At 40.6% G+C, this 16,074-nt stretch overlaps 1 protein-coding gene across 7 annotated transcripts in view; it reads left to right on the top strand.

Moving 5' to 3' along the window:
• Window positions 1-16,074, top strand: part of KLHL32 (kelch like family member 32) — a 189,917-nt gene that overhangs the window by 153,235 nt on the left and 20,608 nt on the right. For 5 of the 7 annotated variants that reach the window (XM_065888689.1, XM_065888688.1, XM_065888687.1 and 2 more), the window contains 3 exons: window positions 8,602-8,660; window positions 11,806-11,998; window positions 13,888-13,982. In XM_065888689.1, coding sequence (XP_065744761.1) covers window positions 8,602-8,660; window positions 11,806-11,998; window positions 13,888-13,982 — 347 coding nt within the window. The remainder of the gene's footprint in view (window positions 1-8,601; window positions 8,661-11,805; window positions 11,999-13,887; window positions 13,983-16,074) is intronic. The other 2 variants (XM_065888693.1, XM_065888692.1) reach the window with 1 other exon arrangement.

Here is a 16,074-nt window from a genome sequence, read left to right as displayed (position 1 = left end):
TAAAGTCTATTTTATGTGATTTGAGTATTGCTACTCCAGCTCTCTTTTGATTTCCATTTGCATGGAATATCTTTTTCCATCCCCCCACTTTCAGTCTGTATGTGTCCCTAGGTCTGAAGTGGGTCTCTTGGAGACAGCATATATATGGGTCTTGTTTTTGTATCCATTCAGTGAGTGGATTCAGCCTGTGTCTTTTGGTTGGAGCATTTAATCCATTCACGTTTAAGGTAATTATCGATATGTATGTTCCTTTCAGCATTTTCTTAATTGTTTTGGGTTTGTTTTTGTAGGTCCTTTTCTTCTCTTGTGTTACCCACTTAGAGAAGTTCCTTTAGCCTTTGTTGTAGAGCTGGTTTGGTGGTGCTGAATTCTCTTGGCTTTTGCTTGTCTGTAAAGCTTTTGATTTCTCTCTAGAATTTGAATGCGATCCTTGCCGGGTAGGGTAATCTTGGCTGTAGGTTCTTCCCTTTCATCACTTTAAATATATCGTGCAACTGCCTTCTGGCTTGTAGAGTTTCTCCTGAGAAATCAGCTGTTAACCTTATGGGAGTTCCCTTGTATATTATTTGTCGTTTTTCCCTTGTTGCTTTCAATAATTTTTCTTTGTCTTTAATTTTTGTCAGTTTGGTTACTGTGTGTCTCAGCGTGTTTCTCCTTGGGTTTATCCTGCCTGGGACTCTCTGTGCTTCGTGGACTTGGGTGGCTATTTCCTTTCTCATGTTAGGGAAGTTTTTGACTATAATCTCTTCAAATATTTTCTCGGGTCCTTTCTCTCTTCTCCTTCTGGGACCCCTATAATGCAAATGTTGTTGCGTTTAATGTTGTCCCAGAGGTCTCTTAGGCTGTCTTCATTTCATTTCATTCTTTTCTCTTTATTCTGTTCCGTGGCAGTGAATTCCACCATTCTGTCTTCCAGGTCACTTATCTGTTGTTCTGCCTCAGTTATTCTGCTATTGATTCTTTCTACTGTATTTTTCATTTCAGTTATTGTTTTGTTCATCTCTGTTTGTTTGTTCTTTAATTCTTCTAGGTGTTTGTTCTTTAATTCTTCTAGGTCTTTGTTAAACATTTCTTGCATCTTCCTGATCTTTGCCTCCATTCTTTTTCCTAGGTCCTGAATCACTTCACTGTCACTATTCTGAATTCTTTTTCTGGAAGGTTGCCTATTTCCACTCCATTTAGTTGTTTTTCTGGGGTTTTATCTTGTTTCTTATCTGGTACATAGCCCTCTGCCTTTTTATTTTGTCTATCTTTCTGTGAATGTGCTTTTCCTTCCCCAGGCTGCAGAATTGTAGTTCGTCTTGCTTCTGCTCTCTGCCCTCTGGCGGATGAGGCTATCGAAGAGGCTTGTGCAAGCTTCCTGATGGGAGGGACTGTGGGGGGTAGAGCTGGCTGTTGCTCTGGTGGGCAGAGCTCAGTAAAACTTTAATCCGCTTGTTTGCTGATGGGTGGGACTGGCTTCCGTCCTTCCTGGTTGTTTGGCCTGAGGTGACCCAGCACTGGAGACTACCCAGATCTTTGTTGGGGCTAATGGTGGAATCTGGGAGGGCTCATGCCAAGGACTACTTCCCAGAACTTCTGCTGCCAGTGTCCTTGTCCCCATAGTCAGACACAGCCACCCCCCGCCTCTGCAGGATACCCTCCAAAACTAGCAGGTAAGTCTGCTTCAGTCTCCTGTGGGGTCACTGCTACTTCTCCTGGGTCCTGATGCACACACTACTTTGTGTGTGCCCTCCAAGAGTGGAATCTTTGTTTACCGCAGTCCTGTCTTAGTCCTGCAATCAAATCCCGCTAGCCTTCAAAGTCTGATTCTCTTGCAATTCCTCCTCCCATTCCTGGACCCCCAGGTTGGAAAGCCTGATATGGGGCTCAGAACCTTCACTCCAGTGGGTGGACTTCTGTGGTATAAGTGTTCTCCAGTTTGTGAGTCACCCACCCAGCAGTTATGGGATATGATATTATTGTGATTATGCCCCTCCTACTGTCTCACTGCAGCTTCTCCTTTGTCTTTGGATGTGGGGTATCTTTTTTGGTGAGTTCCAGTGTCTTCCTGTCGATGATTGTTCAGCAGTTAGTTGTGATTCTGGTGCTCTCGCAAGAGGGAGTCGCCATTGGTATTTTGATAGGGATTGCATTGAATTTGTAGATTGCTTTGGGTAGTATGGACATTTTAACAATATTTTTTTTTTTTTTTTTTTTTTTTTTTTTTTTTTTTTTGCGGTACGCGGGCCTCTCACTGTTGTGGCCTCTCCCGCTGCGGAGCACAGGCTCCGGACACGCAGGCTCAACGGCCATGGCTCACGGGCCCAGCCGCTCCGCGGTATGTGGGATCCTCCTGGACCGGGGCACGAACCTGTGTCTCCTGCCTCCGCAGGCGGACTCTCAACCACTGCGCCACCAGGGAAGCCCCATTTTAACAATATTAATTCTTCTTATCCATGAGTAACTATGGTATGTCTTTCCATTTATTTGTGTTATCTTCATTTTCTTTCATCAGTATCTTATAGTTATCAGAAGTACAGGTGTTTTCCTCCTTGGTTAAATTTATTCCTAAGTATTTTATTCTTTTTGATGCAGTTGAAAATGGGATTTTCTTTATTTCTTTTTCTGATAGTTTGTTATTAGTGTGCATAGATGCAGAAGATTTATGTATGTGAATTTTGTATCCTGCAAATTTACTGAAGTCATTTATTAGTTCTAATAGTCTTTTGGTTGGAGCCTTTAAGATTTTCTGTATATAAGTATCATGTCATCTGCAAATAGTGACCGTTTTACCTATTCCTTTCCAATTTGAATGCCTCCTCTCTCTCTCCTCTCTCTCTCCCTCTCTCATTGCTAGCGCTAGGATTTCTACTACTGTGTTGAATAACAGTGGCAAGAGTGGGCATCCTTATCTTTTCCCTGATCTTAGAGGAAAATATTTCAGCTTTTTACCTTGGAGTATTATGTTAGCTGTGGGTTTGTCATATGTGGTCCTTTTTACGGTGAAGTATGTTCCCTCGATACCCACTCTGTTGTGAGAGTGTTTAACATAAATCAATGTTGAATTTTGTCAAATTCTTTTTCTTCATCTATTGCGTGTTTGTGTTTTTTCCAGTTTTCTTCTTATAATTGATTTCTAGTTTCATACTGTTGTGGTCAGAAAAGTAGCTTGATAATGATTTCAATCTCCTTAAATTTATTGAGACTTTTTTGTGGACTAACGTGATTTATCCTGAAGAATGATCCATGTGCCCTTGAAAAGAATCTGTATTCTGCTGGTTTTGGATGAAAGGTTCTGTATATCTATTAAGGCTGTATGGCCTAATGTGTCGTTTAAGGGCAATATTTCCTTACTGATTTTCTGTCTAGATCATCTATCCATTGATGCAAGTGGAGTGTTAAAGTCCCCTACTATTGTATTACTGTCAATATCTCCTTCATGTATGTTAATATTTGCTTTATGTATTTAGGTGCTCCTATGTTGGGTGCATATATATTTATGTGTCATATGCTCTTGTTGGATTGATGCCTTTATTATTACATAACACCTTTTTTGTCTCTTGTTGCAGTCTTTGTTTTAAAGTCTATTTTGTATGATATAAGTATTGCTATCCCAATTTTCTTTTCATTTCCATTTACATGGAGTATGTTATTCCATCCCTTCACTTTTAGTCTGTGTTTGTGTTTAGATCTGGAGTGATTCTCCTATAGGTAGTGTGTGTGTGTGTGTGTGTGTGTGTGTGTGTATCTTGTTTTTTTTATCCATTCAGCTACCCTGTCTTTTGATTGGATCACTTAGTCTATTTACATTTGAAGTGATTATTGATAGGTATGCACTTATTGCTATTTTCTGGTTGTTTTTATAGTTCTTCCCTCTTCTTTCTTCTTCTCTTGTTCTCTTCCCTTGTGACTTTCTCTAGTAATATGTTTGCTTTCCTTTCTTTTTATTTTTTGTGTATTTGTTATAGGTTTTTGGTTTTTGGTTACCATGAGGTTCCTATAGTAACAGTCTATGTTTATAGCTGTTTATTTTAAATTAATGGTCACTTAAGCTAGAGTGCATTCTAAAAGCACTGCGTTTTTGTCCATCCTCCACATTTTATGTTTTTGATGTTATCTTTTACATCTTTTTATTTTGTGTATCACAATTATTTTAGATATAGATGATTTTACTACTTTTGTCTTTTAACCTTCATACTAGCTTTGTAGGTGGTTCTTATCCACCTTTACTGTATGTTTGCTTTTACCAGTGAGAGTTTTTTCTTTGCTAATTTTCTTGTTTCTAGTTATGGCCTTTTCTTTTTTGCTTGAAGAAATTCCCTTAACATTTCTTGTAATGTTGGTTTAGTGGTGATGAACTACTTTAGCTTTTTTTTTTGTGTGGTACGCGGGCCTCTCACTGTTGTGGCCTCTCCTGCTGTGGAGCACAGGCTCTGGACGTGCAGGCTCAGTGGCCATGGCTCACGGGCCCAGCCGCTCCACGGCATGTGGGATCTTCCCGGACTGGGGCACGAACCCGTGTCCCCTGCATCGGTAGGCGGACTCTCAACCACTGCACCACCAGGCAAGCCCTCCTTTAGCTTTTATTTGTGTAGTAAACTCTTCAGTTCTGAAAGATACTACTTCAATTCTGAAAGATAAACTTGCCAGTTAGTGTCTTCTTGGTTTTAAGTTTTTTTCCTTTCAGTACTTTGAATATATTGTGCCAGTTCCTTCTGGACTATAAATTTTCTGCTGAAAACTCAGCTCATTATCTTATGGGGGTTCCCTTGTAAGTAACTAGTTGTTTTTCTCTTGATGCTTTTAATATCTTCTCTTTATCTTTAACTTTTGATATTTTAATTGTAATGTGTCTTGGTGTGGGTCTCTTTGGTTTCATCTTGTTTGGGACTCTGTGCTTCATGGGCTTGGATGTCTGTTTCCTTCATCAGGTTAGGGAAGTTTTTTTAACCATTATTTCGTCAAATATGTTTCCCGTCCCCACTTCTCTCTTTTCTCCTTCTGGGACCGCTTTGTTGCGAATTTTAGTAAACTTGATGTTCCAGAGGTCCCTTAAACTATCCGCATTTTTTTAAACTCTTTTTTCTTTTTGGTGTTCTGATTGGATGATTTCCACTACCCTGTCTTCCAGATGGTTGATCCATTCTTCTGCATCTGCTGTTGGTTCCCTCTGGTGTATTTTTCATTTCAGTTATTGTATTCTTCAGTTCTGATTGGTTCTATTTTACATTTTCTCTTTGTTGAAAGTTCTCATTGTGTTCCTCCATTCTTCTCCTCAGTTTGGTGAGCATCATTTTGGCTATTCCTTTGAACTCTTTATCTGGTAATTTGCTTATCTCCATATTGTTTAGTTGTTTATCTGAGGATTTGTCTTGTTCTTTTGTTTGGAAGGTCTCTTCGTTTTGCCTCACTCTCTGTGGTTGTTTCTTTGTATTAGGTATATCAGCTAGGTCTCTCCGTTTGAAAGAGTGGCCTTATGTAAGTGTCCTGTGGGGCCCAGTGGTGCAATCTCCCCTGCTTACCCGAGCCAGGAACTCTAGGGGTTTCCCTGTAGCTGTGCCTTCCTGTTTTGTTTGGGCTGTGATTGGTGCAGGTGTGCTGGTGGGTGGGGCTGGCCCCCAGCATGAGTGGCTGCAAGGCCTGGCCATGACTGTTACAGGTGCACTGTTTATGGGACTGGTCTCTAGTGTGGCGATACCTTGGTGAGACACCGGTCAGTGCTGGCTGGAGCAGCTCACTTGATAGGGTGAGACAGGAGCTGCTTTGGAGGGGCCAGCTGAGACAGGCTGGTTGGGCAGGGCTGCTCCTCAAGGGATGCTGGGGCAGGGTGGATGGTGTTAGCTAGGCTGACTGAGCGTGACAAAAATGGTGCCCACCTGTGCTGGGCCAGCTAGGTGGAAGGAAAGTAAAAAGATGCCTGCCAGCATTTCTGTCCCTAGAGAAAGTTCCACCAGATTGTTGCTCCTTTGGCACATGCCCTAAAATTAGTCAGTGAATCTCCTTCTCATATGACCCAGGTACTTTTCAAGCTGCTGCCTTTGCACTGGGACTTGGAGTGAGTGAGTTTGTGTCCAAGCCCTTCAAGAGGAGTCTTGGTTTCCCACATCCCTCTGGCTCTCCTGAATATAATCCTCACTGTTTTTCAAAGCTGCACATTATTGGGGCTTGTTTCCTGGTGCAGGTCCTCTGGGCTGGGAATCCCAGTGTGGGGCTCAGACTCCTTGCTCATCAGGGGGTGATATTCCTCCCGCTTGTGGTTGCTGTACCCAGTGTGTGGGTTCTGACTAGGCTACATCTGTGTCCCTACTTCTCATCTCAATATCCTTAGTTGCAGAAAATCTGTTCTGCTAGTCTTCAGGTCACTCTCAGAGATTTGTAGTTACTGTTTTGGTGTGTTTGTGGGAGGAGGTAAAAGCTCAGGATCTTCCTACTCTTCTTTCTTGATCCTGCCCCAGTACACATTTTTTAAAATCAAAAAATTTCCCTATGAAACTTATAGTTTGGCTCAATTTTAGATCTTTATTATAAGATGAGTTGCTCCTTTGTGATACTTATTAAAATAAGAATGTTATTCATTTTACGCTAGCATCTAGAACTCTGTATAGGGCAATATTTCTAAAGATAGATTTTTTTGGGGGGGTTCTCATATTTCTGTTATTTTACTACCTAATATTTAATGTCAACTAGTGTTATTTTCTCACTGTGCTCTTTTATGTGTTGTTTTATAGTTTTTCCGTTTGGTCGTAAAAATTAAAGTGGAGTCAATAATTTCTGGGTTTTACAGGTCTCAGTGTACACCCCAAACGTGAAAAGAAGTATGAGGACAAATGGGAGAATCTTAGCTAGAATTGTGATAGGATTTTAGTGGTTCTTGATCTGGCAGAAGGTCTCAAGTCTTTTGGATCTAAGCTGTTGTCAAGAGGGCTTCAAAAAAGTTGAGGATAACAGCAGCTGTTATCTGCGCTGTCCAGTATGGTAGCTGGTAGCCAGGTAAGACTCATATAAGAAAAACTCATTACCTTATTGAGCACTTGAAATGTGGCTAATCTGGATTGACTTGTTCTGTGTCAAAAATGCACAGGACTTTGAGGACTCAGTATGAAAAAAAGAATATAAAATACCTCAATAAGTTTTTATTAATTTTATGTTGAAATGGTAATATTTTGGCTACACAGCAGTTCACCCTTATCTGCAGTTTTGCTTTCTGTAGTTTCAGTTACCCACAATCAAACACGGTCTAAAATATTAAATGGAAAATTCCCTAAGTAAACAGTTCAGAAGTTTTAAATTGTGCACTGTCCTGAATAGCATGATGAAATCTCGTGCCATTCTACTCCATTGTGCTTCAGATCCCCAGCCATTGACATGGTCTGCTTTTGACATTTAACCATTGACATCATCATGGCTCCATGACCCAGGGTCACCTGAAGCAGATGATCCTCCCTCTGACGTACTGTCAGAAGGTCAGTAGTCGCCTGATGATATGTCACAATGCTTATGTCATTCCCCTCACTTCATCACATCAAGTAGGTTATCATCTACATCATCACCAGAAGAAGGAGGAGTACAATACAGTAAGGTATTTTGAGAGAGAGACCACATTTACATAACTTCTGTTAGAGTACATGGTTATAATTGTTCAAATTCATTATTAGTTATTGTTGTTAATCTCTAACTGTGCCTAATTTATACATTAAACTTTATCATAGGTATATATGTGTAGGAAAAAACAAAAAATATATATCGTTTGGTACTATCCACACTTTAAGGGATCTACTGCAGGCCTTGGAATGTGTCGCCCACGGATAAGGGAGCACTACTTTTTTTTTTTTTTTTGTGGTACGCGGGCCTGTCACTGTTGTGGCCTCTCCCATTGCGGAGCACAGGCTCCGGACGCACAGGCTCAGCGGCCATGGCTCACGGGCCCAGCCGCTCCGTGGCATGTGGGATCTTCCCGGACCGGGGCATGAACCTGTGTCCCCTGCATCGGCAGGTGGACTCTCAACCACTGCGCCACTAGGGAAGCCCGGGAGCACTACTTTTTAATGTGACCACTGGGAAGTTTAAAATGGCATATGTAACTCCTGTTTGTGGTTCTTATTATATTCTGTTGGACAGCACTGGCTCTAGATCTCTTTTGATAAGTAATGTCTTTTCTTAGATATGGGTCTTCCAAAGAGACATCAAGATATCACTATGTTAGTGCACATAAGACTAGAGCTGTAAAATTACCAAGGTAACTAAGGACAAGACTTTTCCATGTAACTCTGCCCCGGCATAAACTGTACAGAGATTCGTCTAAGTGCGCTATGATTGCTCCCACTCTCTCACCATACTTTGCCCTTCATTCTGGCCATGCAGAGCAGCTTGACAAAATTGGGGGCCTCATGGAACTCTCAGCATACTTGTTGCTTGCTCTCAGCTGGATCGCTTCTGAAATGTTTCTTGAAAATGCAACTGCTTCAACAATAAGCTTCTTAATTATGTCATGGGTTCACCACGAGGGTATACAAACAGACCCTCAGCAGTAGCTAATTTTCCTTTAATTGTATGTCATTCTCATGTTGGAATATCCCATTTCTTATTCATGAAAGCCTAACACGTGTTCATCCATTACAGGTGGAGTAACTAACACGGCACAGTATCAGAACAGACTAATGGTATATGAACCTAACCAGGTAAGACTCATATAAGAAAAGCTCATTACCTTAATTAAAATGAATTTTTAAAGATTGCTACAGTAATTAGGAGTTGGAATGCAAAGTCTATACACACACATGCAACTTAAACTTACATAGAGAAAAGGAAGCATCTGGTTAAACTGCTTTTTGGTTGCCTTTTTTTTTTCTCAAAAAACAATTTCAGCTCTTGTCGTTTTATGCTATACTCAATGCTCAACTTTTTCAGAGTTTTGCATAATGTAGGAAGAAGGGAAAATATATTGATGAGTTAAATGCCCTTATTACCAGGTATCTCAAGTGGCTGTTCATCACTGAGGCATCCTGAGAAAGGAATTGGATTGTCCTGTTGCCACATCCTTTTAGAAGGCCTGTCATTCTAGGAGGGGAATGTGCTTATGGTTTCCTTATTTCCAAATAAAGTGATAACTTTTGTTTAACTCTGTATAGTCACCGTATCCCAGGACAGTGTGTAGGACAGACCTGAAGGAGAAGTATCTGAAGAGTTGGCCCATGTTTGTCATCTAAGAGCTGGGCCTGCACTGGGAGCATTTTGATGGTGGCTGTCCCTTCTATCCACTTTTCATGCACACTTAATGACTTTTCTTTCCCCAAAAGAAGAACTATTTTTATTCTCTTTTCCTTCTACCAAAGTATCTGTAACCGTGGCACATGTCTGCTGAATTTTGTCATTTCTATGATTTTGGTAATATACGTATTTTTCATGATTTTGACAGTATTCCAGAATGATTTGATTAGGTTTCATCTTCATCAGCTGAAGATAATGGAACACAAAACAACAGGTTGGCTTTGGCACTCTGGGTTGGGACTAGCCATCAAATATATGTTCAGAGTGACCTCAGTCTATTTAGTATTTTTTAATTTTAACAATTACTTGATTCTGAGTTTAGCGAAGGTATTTCTGTCTTTGCAAGTGTTTCCTGATATCATTAGAGGCTGTAGGTTTCAGAGACCACGTGTCCCTGGGCCGGATGTCCCAAGAGGGATCATTAATTGCAGTTGCTTAAGTTTGGTTGCACACGTGGTTAAAGAGGAAGAAGGTGTTAACATTTCTCAGATGAGTTCTGTTTCATGTTTGTACACACATGCTCTTTTTAAAAATTCTGCTGGCATATTGTTTACGGTGGGTACTGGCAAACATCACATCTGCTTGCATCTTGCTCAGAATCTCAATAACTCTATCATTCAGCCCTGGTGCTTATTTCTCTTCTAGGCCTTTGTGGAGAGTCGATAATGCCTGCCATCTGCCACAGAGCACATCGCTACCTGCCAACAGGCAGGCTGGGGTGACCTCTGCTTCCCCAGCACTGATTAGTATTCACACGCTAGCTTATTAGGAATGACCCCACCAGGCCTCTCTGTTTCTTTGCCTTTGCAGCGGTTGGCGGCTCACCTGGCAGGCACGGCAGTGAAGGAAGCTAAAGATATAATCAGGGGATGCAGTCAGGCTTTGCAAACCAGATGGCATCCATAGTCCTGTGGCAGGGGACTGGACTGCTAGTGGAAACATTGATTCCTAATACTGTGATGGGTTGCCTCATTTTAGAAAGCACCTAAGGAAAGCATCATCAGTCTTGAGTTAAATCCACTCATGCATAATGTATTAGAGATATTTCTTAGGAGAATATCTGAAAGAAAGGTTTGACTGTTTTATTAAAGATACATTTAATTGGAAGGAGGTTCTTAATATGACATGTTTAAAAAGCGGGGAGCAGATAAATTCAAGCCTTAAAAAACTGGACAAACCACTTTCTTTTTCTCATGTTAGTGTATCTTTGAAAGAGAAATTACAAATGAGCCAGTCAATAGGCCAATAGTGAATGGACCAATATTTATACAAAACTTTCTTTTTTGCTTCTTCCTTTACAGCTCTGTGAACTGAAATTCTATGTTTTCAAACCATCATGATTTTTCTGGTCGAAATCCAAATTTTTCTCTGCAAAAAGAAATAACCTATGTTCTTCCTGTATGTTTAGTGTTTATGTAGAAAGAAAATGGTAAGGTTTACTTACCTGTCCATTACTTAGTTGAGATTTAAAATTAAAGTCATATTTGATTTTCATCTATTTTTACATTATATTTTAAATAGGATCCTTATTTGAGAGGAGTAGAGCATACCTTTCTCATTCCTGAGAGTGATCTAGAACCAAATATTAGAGGTTTCACCATTCCCTAAAGTTACCATAGAACATTTGGTCTTCTAACAAAACAGATAACCGTGTGCCTGGAAATAACCTTTCCCAATCTGGTGAAGATGTGAGTGTAAATATATTAAAGGCTGTGAGGGGTCTGTTGCTGAATCACATCTTTTTTTTTTTTTTTTGCGGTACGTGGGCCTCTCACTGTTGTGGCCTCTCCTGCTGCGGAGCACAGCCTCCGGACGCGCAGGCTCAGCGGCCATGGCTCACGGGCCCAGCTGCTCTGCGGCTTGTGGGATCCTCCCGGACCGGGGCACGAACCCGTGACCCCTGCATCGGCAGGCGGACTCCTAACCACTGCGCCACCAGGGAAGCCCCACAATAACTTTTTAAAAGTGCATATTATTGGACATATGTGCCAGGCATTGTTCTAAATGCTTTAGGTGTATTAGCTCATTTAATCTTCACAACAGGCTTGTCAGGTGGGTACTGTTATCTCTATTTTACAGATGAGGAAACAGGCACAGACAGGTTAAGTTAATTGCCAAGGTCACACACAGATGATAAACTCAGGCATTCTGGATCCAGAGCCTGTTTTGTTATCATTATACCACCGTACACAGTATACCTAACCATGCACTTGTACTCTTAAGTCATTTGCAGGAGTAAGTTCTCTCAATTGGGAGAAATAACCTATCATGAAAACTTCTAAATTCCCATATGCTGCCCTTACAAATTCAAAATGCAACCCAAGGAAGAGGAAATGCCTTACGTAAGTTGCAAATAGTTAGAACATGTGGGCTCTTCTGCACTTGTTCTCAGGCAAGAAGCCCATACCTTTCAAAGTATATAAACAACATTCAAATAGAATGTGATTGACCAACATTACAGTCCCCACTACTAATGAGGCACTGCTGTTTTCTGCTCTGGAGGTCTCCACTTAACAGAATCCACCTGAGTTTCTTTTTTCTCTTTTTTTGTCTCAGAATAAGTGGATAAGCCGCAGCCCCATGCTGCAGAGGCGGGTCTACCATTCCATGGCTGCTGTTCAAAGGAAGCTTTATGTTCTTGGAGGCAATGACCTTGACTACAATAACGACCGGGTCCTTGTGCGGCATATAGATGCCTACAACATGGACGCTGACCAGTGGACGCGTTGTAATTTTAACCTGTTGACTGGCAAGTACCTTTTTTTTTTTTTTTCCCTCGGTACATGGGCCTCTCACTGTTGTGGCCTCTCCTGTTGTGGAGCACAGGCTCCGGACGCGCAGGCTCAGCGGCCATGGCTCACGGGCCCAGCTGCTCCGTGGCATGTGGGATCTTCCCGGACCGGGGCACGAATCCGTGTCCCCTGCATCGGCAGGCGGACTCTCAACCACTGCGCCACCAGGGAAGCCCTGGCAAGTACCTTTGTTTGAGTAAATCAGGAAAAGGAGAGATTTAGGAAGTTGCCATACTTGTTTTCTTAGGTATCTGTAGTGCAGCTGTAAATATTAAGTGCATGGTGGTAGAACAACTTGCTTTTATTACCCAGAAGGGTGTGCATTGTTTATCTCACAAAATCGGACTCAATCAGGTGGCTGAACATCTGGTTTCTCAGGGCCTGTGTTACCTTTGTGTGTGTTTTCACGTTGCCAAGAGAGACGTGTCAGGTCCATTATTGTCTATCAGTATTCATGCAGGAACATTGGTATAAGTAGGAGAAACCAGGTGCTGAAAGAGGTAATGACTCTTTACAGGAGCAATTTATTTTTTACTTCTCACTACTTTTAGTCCTCTTATTTCTTGTGAGTGCAGGAGAATGGTCTTCATTGTCAGTGTCAAATACCGTTTCTGCCTGTATTCTCCTAAAGACAAAACCTTAGAGATGTTCCGTGCATGGGGGTTTGGCAGCACTTCTGGCCACACAGACCCACCCAAGCATTACCACGGGGTAGCACTAGGTAGGGACCATACTCATCCCACAGGGGAATAAAATGAAAGCAGCGAACAGCTTACCCCTGACTTTTTTTTATGAAGTTGAAAACTTGTCCTCCCTTTTCGGCCTACGTGATTAAGATCCCTTCTAGGCTGCTCTAATAGGAAAATCGCAAACTCGAATGGGTGGGCTGGACTATTGCCTCAAGACATTTTAATATGCTGAGTGAGCACTCGATCACTCACAGCTGCTGCTACGGAGGCCACAGTGGGGGCATAACCAGTGTGAGAGGTTTAGATGCTTTGTATTGAGCTCCTGTTTTTGCGAAAATGATCTTTGAGGCCCACCTACAAGCACTTAACTCTAAGTTGCTGTAGTGGTACCTTAGCCCCTTGGTCCCTCGATCTGTGATTCTGTCTGCTATAGGATCCAGCTTATTTATTACCCGAGTCAATCCTGTGTCAGCCCATCAATAAAAAGAGACTATCTCACTCTCTGATGGCCTCCAGGGAAGAATATGTAGTAGTGAGTTATTCTGTCTTCTTTTTTAAGTGGGGGAGGAACCTTTCATCATTTTGGCATGTCAGTATCTAGGGACTACCCAGGCTGGTCCCAGCTCAGGAACTTTAATATAGTCTTAAAACTGTTGTGTATGTAAAGAAAAGAAGGGTAGTAACTTTATCAATCTTTTCTGTCATTTGTCTTCATTTGGGGCACACTAGGGGCATGGCTCTGTCTTATTGGCTTCTTGCGGTTGCAGCCGTTACAAATGTAAGCACTTGCTTAAAAGCATTTGTAGTACAACAGGTGTTTTGCATTCCTAAAATATACCATATAAACTAATGGCATACAACATAGTATAAAACTTAGTTCTATGTGGATTATTGCTGTATTTAATGCTGTATTTACTAACTTGGCTGGCTATTAAGCGTTATGGCCGGATTCTGACCCAACACAGAGTCATTCTCTGAGAGTGGTTAATTCTTCCCTCTGAGAACTGGGAGACAGTGATTAGTTGAGGCAGAAATCATGTGGAATATACAAGTGTGCCACAGAGGGAAATTGTATCCCTCAGTGGCAAAAGGGTTAATGAAGACATGCAAGGAAATGGATTTATTTTTCCTCTTTTATTCACTTCTCTTTACTTTAGGCCAAAATGAATCTGGAGTTGCTGTCCATAATGAGAGAATATATTTAGTGGGTGGATATTCGATTTGGACGAACGAGCCTCTGGCTTGCATCCAGGTGAGTGGTTTAAGTTCCTTTTGGAGTTTGTTCAAGTGGTTCAGTGAGGTTATTTTTGCAATGCTGCTATTGCAGGGAGAGATGTTTACAGGTAGGAAGAAGATTGAGCTTCCTTTGTGCAGCTAGTTCAGCCACTAAACTTCATCCTGCATCCTAAAGATGCTAACTAATAAATGATGGAGCCCTGTTGAAAATAAAGATGGCAATGAGCTTTGAAAACATATGTTATACTGGAAATGGGGAAAGTGGAATGCTTTTTCCTTTCTTTTAAACCAAAACATCTAGAAATCTTGGTAATAGTACTTTCACATCTGCAAAACTTTACAAATGTCTCCTTTCTATACCATTTTCTTATTTTCTGTATTACAATTCATTCAACGAATGCCACCTATGAAGGTGGTGTTCTTTCCTGGCAGAAGTGAGTAGTAGTAGTTTTCGATTGGAAGCTTGTATTGCTTCCCTCTTAGAACTGTTTTTACTGTGTTCCATAGGTGTTTTTAATTTATCATGTTTTCATTTTCATGTCTCCAGGTAATTTTTTAATTCCTCTTTGATTTCTTCAGTGATCCACTGGTTGTTGAGTAGTATGTAGGTTAGCCTCCATGGGTTGTGTTTTTTGCAGTTTTTTTCTTACAGTTAATTTTTATTCTTGTAAAGTTATAGTCATAAAAAGATGCTTGATATGATTCCACTATTCTTAAATTTACCAAGGCTTGTTTTGTGGTCTAGCATGTGATCTATCATGGAGAATGTTCCATGTGCAACTGAAAAGAATGTGTATTCTGTTGCTTTTGGATGGAATGTCCTATATGTAGCTATTAAGTCCATCTGGTTTGATGCTTCATTTAAGTCCAGTGTTTCTTTATTGATTTTCTGTCTGGGTGATCTGTTCACTGATGTAAGTGGCATGTTAAAATACCCTACTATTATTGTGTTACTGTCGTTATCTCCCTTTATGTCTGTTAATATTCACTTTATATATTTAGGTGCTCCTATTTTGGGTGCATAGATATTTACAAGTGTTATATCTTCTACTTGGATTGACTTCTTGATCATTATGTAATGCCCTTCTGTGTGTCTTGTACCAGTCTTTGTTTAAACTCTATTTTGTCTGATGTAAGTATTGCTACACTGGCTTTCTTTTGATTTCCATTTGTATGGAAAATCTTTTTCAAGCCCCTCACTTTCAGTGTATGTGTGTCTTTAGATATGAAGTGAGTCTCTTGTGGGCAGCATATATATAGGTCTTGTTTTTGTATCCATTCAGTCACTCTGTGTCTTTTGATTGAAGCATTTAGTGCATTTACATTTAAAGTAATTATCAATATGTATGTTGCTATTGCCATTTTGTTAATTTTGGGGGGTTTGTTTTTGTAGATCTTTCTTCCCCCTTCTTTTGTTCTTTTGTGATTTGAGGACTATATTTAGTGTTATGTTTGGATTCCTTTCTCTTTTTTTCTATGTACCTATTGTAGATTTTTGATTACCATGAGGTTTATATATAGCAATCTGTGTATGTGTATGTGTGTGTGTGTGTGTGTATAGTTTTAAAACATACATGTTGTTTTAAGTTGCTGATCTCTTAATTTCAAATGCATTTTAACAACCCTGCAGTTGTATTCTCCTCATGATTACTGTTTTTGACATCATGTTTTATATCAAATTGTTTTGTGTATCCCTTAACTCTTTATTGTGGATATAAATGATTTTTACGACTTTTGTGTTTTAAGTTTTCTACTGGCTTTCTGTGTGGATGATTTCCTACCTTAACCGTTTGTTTACATTTACTGATGAGCTTTTTCCATTCATAATTTTCATGTTTCTAGTTGTGGCCTTTTAAGTGAAATAGAAAAGAGAAGCTCCTTTAACGTTTCTTGTAAAGCTGGTTTGGTGGTGCTGAACTCTGCTAGCTTTTGCTTGTTTGTAAAACTTTTGACCTCTCCGTTAATTCTGAAAGAGAGCCTTGCTGGGTGGAGTATTCTTGGTTGTAGGGTTTTCCCTTTCATCACTTTAAATATATTGTGCCAATCCCTTCTGGCCTGCAGAGTTTCTGTTAAAAAGTCAGCTGATAGCCTTATGACAGTTCCCTCGT

The sequence above is a fragment of the Phocoena phocoena genome, chromosome 12, assembly GCF_963924675.1.
Source record: "Phocoena phocoena chromosome 12, mPhoPho1.1, whole genome shotgun sequence".
Classification (NCBI taxonomy): domain Eukaryota; kingdom Metazoa; phylum Chordata; class Mammalia; order Artiodactyla; family Phocoenidae; genus Phocoena; species Phocoena phocoena.
Note: the sequence above shows the minus strand (reverse complement) of the source record. Positions and strands in the feature narration are given on the sequence as shown.